The 10838-nt window shown below is 38.3% G+C and overlaps 3 protein-coding genes across 6 annotated transcripts; 2 read left to right on the top strand and 1 right to left on the bottom strand.

The window, feature by feature from the left end:
* Positions 1-168: 168 nt before the first annotated feature.
* Positions 169-2809, top strand: LOC122832621 (lebercilin-like protein). Of its 2 annotated transcripts, none has more exons than XM_044119545.1 (8): positions 169-472; positions 557-816; positions 1004-1246; positions 1409-1546; positions 2045-2114; positions 2203-2315; positions 2395-2531; positions 2605-2809. In XM_044119545.1, the coding sequence occupies exons 1-6, from the start codon at positions 295-297 to the stop codon at positions 2292-2294; spliced, it is 981 nt and encodes a 326-aa protein (XP_043975480.1). In that variant the 5' UTR covers positions 169-294; the 3' UTR covers positions 2295-2315; positions 2395-2531; positions 2605-2809. The 2 variants fall into 2 exon arrangements, with proteins under 2 accessions (XP_043975480.1, XP_043975479.1); XM_044119544.1 differs by having other exon boundaries at positions 169-484.
* A 236-nt stretch (positions 2810-3045) lies between these two features.
* get1 (guided entry of tail-anchored proteins factor 1) lies at positions 3046-6454 on the bottom strand. Of its 2 annotated transcripts, XM_044119558.1 has the most exons (6): positions 6350-6453; positions 6003-6185; positions 5154-5319; positions 4178-4245; positions 3862-3976; positions 3046-3391 (listed from the first exon to the last, which is right to left on the bottom strand). In XM_044119558.1, the coding sequence occupies exons 1-6, from the start codon at positions 6392-6394 to the stop codon at positions 3318-3320; spliced, it is 651 nt and encodes a 216-aa protein (XP_043975493.1). In that variant the 5' UTR covers positions 6395-6453; the 3' UTR covers positions 3046-3317. The 2 variants fall into 2 exon arrangements, with proteins under 2 accessions (XP_043975493.1, XP_043975494.1); XM_044119559.1 differs by lacking the exon at positions 6003-6185 and having other exon boundaries at positions 6350-6454.
* A 99-nt stretch (positions 6455-6553) lies between these two features.
* On the top strand, positions 6554-10398 carry si:ch73-281n10.2 (Non-histone chromosomal protein HMG-14A-like). 2 transcript variants are annotated; one of them, XM_044119560.1, is made up of 6 exons: positions 6554-6771; positions 7709-7738; positions 8177-8206; positions 8303-8341; positions 9595-9708; positions 9790-10398. In XM_044119560.1, the coding sequence occupies exons 1-6, from the start codon at positions 6757-6759 to the stop codon at positions 9856-9858; spliced, it is 297 nt and encodes a 98-aa protein (XP_043975495.1). In that variant the 5' UTR covers positions 6554-6756; the 3' UTR covers positions 9859-10398. The 2 variants fall into 2 exon arrangements, with proteins under 2 accessions (XP_043975495.1, XP_043975496.1); XM_044119561.1 differs by lacking the exon at positions 6554-6771 and adding an exon at positions 6973-7036.
* Positions 10399-10838: the final 440 nt, after the last annotated feature.

Raw genomic sequence — 10838 nt, 5'->3', positions numbered from 1 at the left:
GGAGAATGACATGTTTGGTCATTCTAACTATTTTTGATCTTTTTTTTTTTTTTTAAGTTAATTAAGTTCTGAATCACATGCTAACTTCAGCTTCATTATGAGTTCCGTAGCAGGTGCCAGGACAACCGGCGTTTTTTTTCAAAAGTAAAAATTCTGTTTAGGATGAAATGTTTAGATAAGATTCCAAAGACATTTAATTAGCATAGACCGATTTACTAAGCTGAGTTGTTTCCGGTTTTGGCAAGAACATTCTTTCTTATGTTTCACAAGGTGTCAAATTCTTCTTAAAGTTGTATGGATGGGGATCGTGATACAGTGAGCTGCAGTACCAACACCTCAAGGTGGTCCAGTCCCTGCTGTGGTTCTGATGGTCCAGGGTATCGATCTGACCGTGAGGAGAGAGCTGACAGGACTCCAGATGAGCATCCGTCAGCTAAACTCCAAGGACCAAAGCAATCTGGATACAGTGAAGGCAATGCAAGATGTAATTGACTACAGATAGAGTGGGCAGCTGCTTCTTTCTGTCATAACCAAACAAATGTATTTTTCCCTTCAGGCACGAAAGCCCGAGCAGTCCAGAAGCAGAAAATGAAGCACGAAATCCTGAAGATGCCTCCAATCCGTACTCTGCACGGTTTCAAGTCAGTGAACCAGGCCCCCAACATGAACTGCATCTGGGCGCTGAAGAGTCAGGTATGGGATCTGCAGCAGCAGCTCAGTGAAGCCAAGACTGAGAACAAACTGCTGAAGAAAGTCCAGAACCGCCACACGGTGGCGCAGCAGCACTTCAGAGACTCAAATGACGGCATCTCCCAGGTTGGATCATAATTTCATCTCTTCAGATTTCACTTGCATTCTGTCAGCTAAATATGCCCTATATACGTCTGAAGACAGAAAGTAATCATACTCTTTTTGAATGCAATGCAAATTTAAAGTGTATTCCTGAATTACCAGCACAACCAATACAAAAAAAAAAACATGTTCCTTCTATGTCTGTTTTCAGATTTTAGCCAAGCACAACAATGAAACCAAAGCTCTTCAGGGTTTGCTCCGTGAAACCCGCATGTCCCGTGACAACCTGGGCAGGCGGCTGCAGGCCACAGAAAGAAAGCTGCTCAGCATGAAGGACACTCTACAGCACCTGCAGCAGCTCAGCCAGGACCAGAGTCTACTGGAGAGGGAGGAACTCACCCTGAAGCTGGCCTTGGTCACTACACAGCTGGAGGACAGGGATCGGAAGATAAAGGTGTGAAGGTGTATGGTATGGAGGCTTGAGTGAGTTGCTGGGATATAGCTTACTTCAAAGTTGAAATCAGAACGTATGATCAAGCCCTAAGTTTTTAGTCTTAAAGCCTGGCCCTTTTATTTGGTTGTGCATTGCATTTCTTTCTGTCTCCTTATATTTTAGAACATGGAGAGAACCCTTGAGTTGTACCAAGAATCATTCAAACGCCAAATAGACTCCGAACAAAGAAAGCTCAGAGAGGCAAAAAGAGCATCAGTCTGTCTGCAAGAGCACATCCACCAGCTGACCAGAGAGCTTCAGGTGAGCATGAAATGACTGATAAGTATCACTCAGTTTCTCTATTAGGTTTAAATCAGGTGAGTTTGCTGACAAATCAATCACAATGATAAGATGGCTACTAGTAGTTATTGGTACCTTTTGCAGTATGGGAGGGTACCAGGTGCTGCTGGAAATTGAAACCAGCATCTCTTTAAAGCTTATCAGCACAAAGCAGCATGAAGTGCTCTACAATTGCCTGGTAGATTGCTGCTCTGACTTTGGACTAGACAATAGTGCACCAACATAATCAGATGAAGTGGCTCCCCAAACTGTCACTGACTTTGAAAACTTGGCATTTTGTTAACAATATCAGAAATAAAAACTCAAAACATACTTTTCTTCGTATATGAATTTCACTTTTTAAATTGAATTACTGAAATGACTACTGAAATAATGATAATGATTCTGTGTGCTGAGATGTCACTCTTGTCTCCAGCTATGTATAATATGCAACTTTGGATTTTTTTTTTCCTGAAATAGCTCAGAGAAAAAGAAGTGCAGAAACATAATATTTACTACCACAGGATGGTTAAAGGACACAGCAAAAAAGGTAAAGTGCACAAATAAGCTACTTTGACAAAGGTTAGTTGTGCTTTCTAGCTGCTTGTGACTTTAGCTGCATGATCTTATAATTGTAGCTAAAGAGAATAAGATTGTGCAGACGGATAGATTTGTCCAAACATCACCAGATCTATCGAAGAGAGATGTTTTGGCACATAAGGAGTCTTGAACACCAGAGTCTTGAGTACCGGTAATTAAACATCAAGTATCTGCAGGTATGTTGCATTCAGTTTGATCTAATTTGTTGATTTATGCTTCATGTTATGAAGGAAATTGGATGCTTTATGAATCCATCATGCCCATTTAAAGTTCCTGTGATCATCCAAGCCCTGTTAGAGTGTTGCTTGCTGAAAGCCCAAAAAGAAACAATTCTGAAAACACTGTATTAGAAGATGATCACCAAGAGGTAAGCATTTTGCTAGTTGTAAAATGGGTAGTGAAAATATTTTATCAAGCTGATGTAAAATCTGTTTTTTCAGGTATTCAAAGAAAATATTGAGAAAAACTATTGGGAAGAAAACCGAGATGAGAGTGTAGAACACCTGGCCGAACGACAAAGAAGCCGAGGCTTTAGAAACTTTACAGAAGTTATAAGAGAAGAAAACAGAAGATAAAATTAAATTGGCCAATGTTTTAGAAACAACTCTGAATGCAACCATGTCAAATAAAAATGAATGCACAGCTCAACCCAGTCAGTCAGAACTTGCATAGTGACATACATTATAGCAGAGCAGACACAAGGACTTCTCAATACGCAAGAGAAATCTTCTGTAGTGAGATTCAGAATCTTCAAACAGACCATAGCATCTTACAGTCAGTTTTGTCAGATAAAATCTCACTGCACAATGAAAGCTTTGTTTTCAAAGGTTTTAAAAAATAACAAATAGAATTTCTTATGTTTTGTTTTGACTTAAAAAAAAAAAAAAAAAAAAAAAAAAAAAGCTGTTCAGACCAATATTTTTGGAACTAAAAAACTATCAGAGTTGTTTTGGTTGGATGTTTCCCAACTAGTTTATTTAAAAAAAAAGTCACAATTCTATCCAGTTGGTAAGAAATCAAAACATTCATTCAACAAAAATAGAAAACACAATGTTACAATAATAATAAATTAATACTGCAGTTGGAGATACGTCTTATCTTCATGTTAAACACCAAATTCATTTCCAAGAAGACGTGCAGGCAGCCGAGTTCTCTAACTGACGGCACTGAGACCCAGTGTGATTACTTTGTTGCAAACCACCAGCCAGCAAGTGATTCCCACACCACCTGCAAGAAAAGAACAGCTCTGTGGAACTTTTATTTTGCAGGCTTCATTTCCTGTTCCTGCGCTAAGTATGGTTATTCACCGGTTAACATTATTCATCATTTTTTCTTCAAGTTATCATGTTTTTTTTTAATTGAACAGTATAAAATGATCTCTTATGCTGAGAAATGTACAAATTGAAATACTAAGACGTCATCTTATCCAACATGTTGATCATTATTTAGAAACGAGGACATTAGTTCATAACAATGGAGCCTCTTTCTGGTGGTTTCTGTAATCCCATATAGTCATGGTTGATTCTAGAACATCTTGAAACTGGTCAAGGGTTATCAACTGATAAAATGTAAAAATAAATTGCTTTAAAGTAACATTTCACTAACTAGTCATCGAGACGTGCATCTTATTAATAACTATTGTGTAAACTGTTTGGCTTGTCTTATATTGGATACAACAAGAACAGCAGACTGACTACCTGCCACTCCTGTTGGGAAAGCCACTAGTCGCTCCACAGGAGCGATCCATTTACTGGGGACCACAGTCACTGGATCAGAGTAATACTTCCATATCAGTGAGACCATCAGAGCAGCCTGAAGACAGAAAGCAATACATATTTGAAATTATAGATAGCTCCTACACTGCTACTATTTTCAGCTTGTCATACTAATTTTACTGTGTTTATTTTCGAACAATGTTTATAAGTTTAGATCTTACAATTGGTCAGAGCAGCAAGAGATTTTTTTGTATAACTTACAGATACATTTGTGTTTCTGTTTGCATTGTTCACCTACCTGCAGTATGTAAAAGATGATGTTCACAACCCATTTCATTTTGGCTTGTTGAGCGGTTCTCGACTGCACTGCAAAGGTAAATCAAACATGCAATCATTTGCAGTATATGTATCCATGTGTGCTCAGTATTAGAACAAAATTAATTAATATTAGTATGTAGGTAGTGATCTAATACAACTATAGGTGCCTTTTATCTGAAATGGCCAAACAATGTATTTCAGACAGAGAGTAAATAGAGAGACTAAATGCATGCAAACGTTCTTGCAAGAGTCACAGAAAACATATTCATTATACTGCGAAACCACACCCTCATTAATTTAGCAGTTGTGCAAATATTACGCATTTGACCAGACAAATGTCGACTTCTGGTTTGTTTGTGAGACGTTCTTAGATTGTCTGCATTGGACAACAGGCAGCTGTTGCTCCCAGCAAACACTTTATAAACATCAAACCTCCAGCCACTTCCTGCAGTTGCTGAATTCTGTCTGTTGCAGCAGATCTAAACAGCTGTGAAACACTGAGCACCTCCTCATTTGAGTCATATGTGACAAAAAGGGATTTTCGAGATAAACTACCACAAACTGGTGCGTTACAGTGAAAAGGATGGAAATAAATACATCACTGTTTTGCTAATAAAAATCCAAGAAGTGTACCTTGCATTTATATTCGGCCTGCTTGAGTGAATACTTTGTGAAATCATTTTCACAGCAATTACAATTGCATTTTTAAATGTCTCTGACAGCTCTGCAAATCCAGAGAACTAAATTTCTACTCAGTCTTCTTTGTTAAACTACTTCACATTTTTCTAAGTGTACAACTGTAGTTCTGTTGAACATTTTCCAGCCTAAACTTTACTGGTAATAATAAACATAAAGCACATACTACATTTTGCTAGCTTCTAAGAAAGATTCTTGCTTCTTCAGTGGTATGATGGACCTTTTGAATTGGTGAACATATGTGTTAGTTTTTATCTTACCATGTGTCTTAAGCTTATCTGTAGTTTTGTTAATTTTACGCTCCAGCCTGGCATATCTTGCAAACTCGTCCATCATGCTTATGGAGGACTGCTCCTTCTTCATCTGCTGGATTTCAGTCCTCATCTCACTCTCTTGCTCGGCATCTTTCTGCACCATCTTTGTCAGCTTAAAAGAAAAATAAAAACAGCTTTACTGAGCACAATAAAGGGATGGCTTTTACTGTGGGGGAAGTATTTAATGAGTGACAGTATAAGCAACAAGTAATATACACCAAGTTTTTCAAACTTTGACAGCCTTTTTCAATTTATACTGTTATAACAATGTAAAAAAAACACCCATGACCTATTGAAGCTGCTTGATTGGTGGAAGAACGGAAATGTATTGAGCTATATTTATTTAAGAAGTTAACATTTTCAAAATTAATAGAAAGGTCCCTAAATAATTGTCACAGCAGCAAATATACGCAATATATGACAATATAACGCCCGTAACAGTTCTGAATATTCTTAATTCAGTGATATGGTTAGTGTTTAGTCTCAGAGTGTCTGAGACTAAATACAAAGGATTGTGCAAAACAGCTAGCTTGACAAATTAAAGTAATGGCAAGGTACTACATTTTTGCTACGTTTGGGTCGTAACTTGATCAGGTTGCGGTGAAAACTCCACCCGGCCTTCAGCCAGATAAGCCTCGTTTTGTTTACGGCAAGCTAACACTATTAGCTTGGCTAAATGCTAAGCTAGAAGCGGCTAGCTTAGCTTTTTATTTAAAAGATATTACAATATTATATAAACACAAAACAGTGCTCAAATCCGCAGTTAACATAGACAAACCAGAATCCCCGACTTACGAAAGATGAAATGCTAGGCAGGAGTATTTTCATGAGATTGCAGAGAAACACGGAGCCCAGCACCAGGAACCATGCACAGCCTGTCGCCATGTTTCCACCAGTGTTACTCCCACAGCTTTTCAGCTCAGTTACAGGTGGAGCTGTTAAACTACTTTTGTCAAATCGCATACGTTTCATTAATCTCTGTTGAGGAACAAGAATGCACGGGCGTGCAAGTAAAATTATGCGGCATATTTCCCTCTTGAAGGTGCTTTATACCTGTGCAAATATTGTTTCAGATTTTGTTACATTATTCTTATAATTTTGGGGATAATCTTTTCATGTTATTTAATCATTGAAGCCTATACCTTCACGGTGGTTTTTCTGCTTCGATTTTTACCGACAACACCCATCGTGCTTTCCTCTTAGTTAAACACTGATAGTTGATTGGCACACCATCCTACCCACACAGGTAAAGATGTTGTGTTTCAAAAATATGCTGCCTGAACCTCAAAGCCAATCACTGGGAACATTGGGCGGAGATTCAGTCTTCCTGCTAGGTTGGTAGGACAAGGGATAAAATACATAAGGATCGAGGGATCCAATCCTGTTAAAGCTTGTTCTGGTACTGGTTGAACCTTAAATATAACGTTAGCACACTTCCCTGGAAGTATAGGGTTGAGGTGTACGTCTGACCTGCAGGGTTTCTTGGTTTTATCGGAACAAAAAGGTTGAAATTTTCCTTACTGTAGCTGTCTCGCCAAACAAAACGAGAATGGGACGGAAAAAGGTACGTTTAAATGTGTGTATAAGCATGCCTAAAGTATTTTAGCTGTAAACATTATACAGGCATTTGTATCTGAAGCTGGGATGTATAAGGATGAATGTCCTCAGTGTTCAATGGGTTTACATAGAGTTCAAGTCGGATGTGCTCTGGTCTGCCGTGTTCACACTGGGAAGTGGCGCCTTTTTACTCAGCCCAGGGACAACACGCCTGCACAGCCAAATAAGTTTCGCTCCCGGAGCCTCATATCCTGATAGCAATGCACGCTCAGGCAGGTTTCTGAACTGCTTGGCTACTTCGTAGTCCTGTGTGTGTGTGTGTGTGTGTGTGTGTGTGTTTGGATTAAACAAAGGGGTGTAACTATCGTTGAGGAAGCATACAGGTTGCGACCTCAAGGAATTTCAGTCGTGAAACACTGTATTTTAAGCTTAGTTTGAGTTTTTTTGGATAGATTTTGCAGCGATTAAATGTGCCGTGTTTCCTTCATGTTTACCGCTTACATTGCTGGGGTATTAACCTTTGACTGTCCTCTGTATTAAGATGGTGCGCGTCACTCCCGAGACGGTCTGTCTTTTCTTTATGGCTCATCATGGCAGCTGATGTGTCCTCGAAAACAGCGACACAGCTGGCCGATTCCAGTGGGTCTTAAACCCCATACTGCAAAAAAGAAAATACATATTTGGTTTACCTTAAAATATGTTTTTAGGCTACCATTATTGATGCTTTGAAGTCCTTTACCACTAATCTGAGCTAGAAACGCCTAGGATATTTTGTCACATTTCATACAGATTGCATAAATTCTTGATCATCTAGCGGGAGGGATAGGTTCCCATCCCCCTTTCCACTACACACCCACTTTAGCTCACTCATGAATGGTTGTTGTTCAATGCTTGTTAATTCTTGTAATTTTTTTCCCCCCTCTCCACCTCTCTGACTTACACAGGCAACTTCTAATGCAGATGCAGCTGCAGAGGTGAGTATTAAAAAAAAAAATCCTAAGTGATGACATAATGTATTGATGGGGTCGGAGTTTAAATCCTGTACCTGATGAACTGTGGAGTTAAAGATTTCTATTTCAATTCAGATGATTTCATAAGCTGAACTGCACAAGGGAATATTTTTATTTTAGTCTCCAAAAGGCCAGTAGAACATGTACATAAACCATAGCCACAGGGGGTTATGCATTTACAGGCTTACCTACTGACTGATTTCCAGTGCTTAAAGGAAATGCAAGGAACATATTGGTGTGTGTGATTTTTGTTTTTGTTTTAACACATAGTGAAATTTATTAATGTCCTAATCTCTCTGATCCTAATTATTGTGGATAGGATAATTGTTTGCTGACTTTTAAGGAATTTGTTAAACCCCAACTCATCAATATTTTAATTAACCTAGAATCTTTGTTCTGCAGCCAAGACGGAAGTCTCAAAGGTTGTCAGAGGTAAGCTTCACTATCCTTTCTGAGAGTGAGAATTCAATTTGTATGCTCGGCTATTGTAGTGCTTTTTTTTCCCATGTTAAATTCTGTGTTTTGCAGAAAGAGACCCAGGAAAAGCCACAACCAGAGAAGACAAAGGTAGAAACACACAGCTTTCTGGTGGTGGTGATGATTTTTCTTTTTTATTCTATTTTATTTTTTGTTTGTTTTGTTTTGCACACTACCAGAACTGTGGTCAGAAGGAGGTCATCAATCTCTGTAGCTCTGTTCAGACCTGGTATCAACATGTATCAGGGGTAATTCGTATGCATTCACGTTCCTAAATCTACGCGCTATTCTCAGATCACAGTTGTCCAATTTACATGCAAATAAACACAGCCACTTTACATAGCCCCTTCAGTAAGTCTACTGAGGTTAAATGTAATAAGGTAAGTGTAGAAAAATGTTATTGGCACATTAACAATGCTGGAGTTCAAGTGAGTTTAGCTGAAATTACCCTTTTTATCAAGAGACATTCTGGTTCCAGAGAGGCATTAAGACCAAAAGTGGCACTGGTTGCCCTGCACTCTGAAACTTTCTCATTTGTAGTGCATGGTCTACCAAACAGTGGTATTGTTTTTTCCTTTGCTTACCAAAGTGAAAAATAGGTCTTATTTTTAATCATAGACATCTGAAAATTGTGGTGTGCAGTAGTATTTAGCTCCCCTTTTTTGTTCTCAGATTCTCTTTGATAAAATCCAGTAATCCAGTAGAACTTAAATAAAATTCATACAGAAGTTACCTAATTGGTAATTAAGTAATTTTCTTAGTCTATATATGTGATTCTTTTTGTACTTTGGAAAAACTAACAATGCATGAACACACCATACCCATAATGAAATGCTTTTCAGCAGCGATTGGAGGGGGAGCAGAAAAATGTAAGGCACAGCTTTCTGCATACCTATTATCTACTGTTCCATTTCAAATGTCTATGTCTTATACTTCACAAAATTTTTCACGTCTGACCTCTGGGGCCAGATGTGAATGCTGGCCCCAGCACATGATGCTATTGGTCTGAAAACTGGTGAGTGTTTTGTTTCATCAGGTTAAGGATGGTCCTTTGTGTCTCACGGCTGTAGTGTGATCAGTCTTATATCCTATACAGACCTTGTTGGTCATTTACTGAGCGTGCTCAGGTGAGACGTAATGAGTGGTATTTAAAGCAGATTTTGACCTAATCTATTTGGTCAAAATCTAGTCTTCAAGACGCAATGCACCCCTTCTAGTGGAGAAGCACACAAGACTGTTTCTTATAGCTGTGATTGAAAAAACATATTTGTTTGGGGTGTTTTTGTGCTCGTTTGTTTTGGGGGTTTTTTTCTCTTAATGCCTTGCATTGATGTTAATGACAGGCTCCGCCTAAGACCAAGAAGGTAAAGGAGGCAGCAAAGGCTGAAGAGAAGAAAGAAGAAGCCCAGGCAGAGAAAGAAGTTCCTGCAGAAAATGGCGAGGCCAAAGCTGAGGAGGTACGTTACCACTGGTACCTAATGGGTCTGGTTTCATAGTGAGAACAAACTGCTAAACATGTTTGCTTTGTTTGTCTACAGGCTGCTGCAGCAGATGATCAGGCAGACGAAAAGGAAGCCAAGGCTGAAGAGGATGAGAAAGCAGAGTAGCGGAGATGGTTTCCTGTACTTCTTTTTGTTGTAAAATGCAGAGAATATTTTTATCAGCTATTTTCTTAAGACGACATTGTTTTTAAGGATGTGATTGCATTTTTAAAATACTTAAATGTCTGTTAAATTTCCAAAGCTTTTGTGAAGGGACCCTTTCTGTCATTGTGTTGATTGTATTTTGTGACATCATACATGTTTCACGAGTGAGAGAGTTTGTTCAGAGGGATCATATCACCGGTACTATTATGGATTCTCAAAATGCTGTGAGTGGAATAATGCTGTGGAAGCTAAAGCATTATTTTGTGTTTGTGGACTTTGGTGCTCAGCTTTTACTTTGTTTGTTTTTGTTGTTGTTTTTTTCCCCCATCTGAAACAAATGCTTTAAATTTTCCGGTATAGTAGTGAACAACGTTGAGACACATCATTGCAGAGATAGTTGTTTATCCTTTTAGGATCTTTGGTTTGGGGATTTTATCTTTTTCAAATGCATTTATGTTATATGTGGTATAAAATGCCAATTAAAATGGTTGTTTCTGTAAAGTTGTGTTTTATTTTATTTTTTTTAAACTTAACCTTCATTCATAATGTTAACGCTAATAGCAACACCATCTACCTACAGTGAATCCTGCATCTTTACTACAACTTACCCCATGTTGTAGATCCACAGCTTTCTACCAGAAAACTATGCAATTTTCTGTTAGAAAGCTGCATAGAAGTCACTTTTTCAATTATGGCAATGTCCTGCCATAATTTTGAATTGATAAATCTCTCTTAACATAAATGATGAGTTTCTTGGTTGCTTCACTAGCACATAGTCCACATAATACCATTTTAAATATCTCGGAGACCTCCCAGCCTTCAAAATCTATTTTTATATGTATATCGGAGAATTTTCCCAACTGGGCCTAATTTTCAGCCATTTGATCCAAATTCTTACTCTATAGCAAAAAGGAATTGATTAGGTTACTCAGAAACCTTAA

This window comes from Gambusia affinis, linkage group LG06 (genome assembly GCF_019740435.1).
Source record: "Gambusia affinis linkage group LG06, SWU_Gaff_1.0, whole genome shotgun sequence".
Classification (NCBI taxonomy): domain Eukaryota; kingdom Metazoa; phylum Chordata; class Actinopteri; order Cyprinodontiformes; family Poeciliidae; genus Gambusia; species Gambusia affinis.
Note: the sequence above shows the minus strand (reverse complement) of the source record. Positions and strands in the feature narration are given on the sequence as shown.

Coding starts and splice junctions, on each gene's coding strand:
- LOC122832621 (XM_044119544.1), top strand. CDS start 295: ATGGATGGGGATCGTGATACAGTGAGCTGCAGTACCAACACCTCAAGG. Junction 1,547..2,044: donor AGCTGACCAGAGAGCTTCAG/GTGAGCATGAAA, acceptor TTCCTGAAATAG/CTCAGAGAAAAAGAAGTGCA. Junction 2,115..2,202: donor TAAAGGACACAGCAAAAAAG/GTAAAGTGCACA, acceptor TTATAATTGTAG/CTAAAGAGAATAAGATTGTG.
- si:ch73-281n10.2 (XM_044119560.1), top strand. Junction 7,739..8,176: donor ATGCAGATGCAGCTGCAGAG/GTGAGTATTAAA, acceptor TTTGTTCTGCAG/CCAAGACGGAAGTCTCAAAG. Junction 9,709..9,789: donor GCGAGGCCAAAGCTGAGGAG/GTACGTTACCAC, acceptor GTTTGTCTACAG/GCTGCTGCAGCAGATGATCA.
- get1 (XM_044119558.1), bottom strand. CDS start 6,394: ATGGGTGTTGTCGGTAAAAATCGAAGCAGAAAAACCACCGTGAAG. Junction 5,320..6,002: donor TGCCTAGCATTTCATCTTTC/GTAAGTCGGGGA, acceptor TTTTCTTTTAAG/CTGACAAAGATGGTGCAGAA. Junction 3,977..4,177: donor TCATCTTTTACATACTGCAG/GTAGGTGAACAA, acceptor TTCTGTCTTCAG/GCTGCTCTGATGGTCTCACT.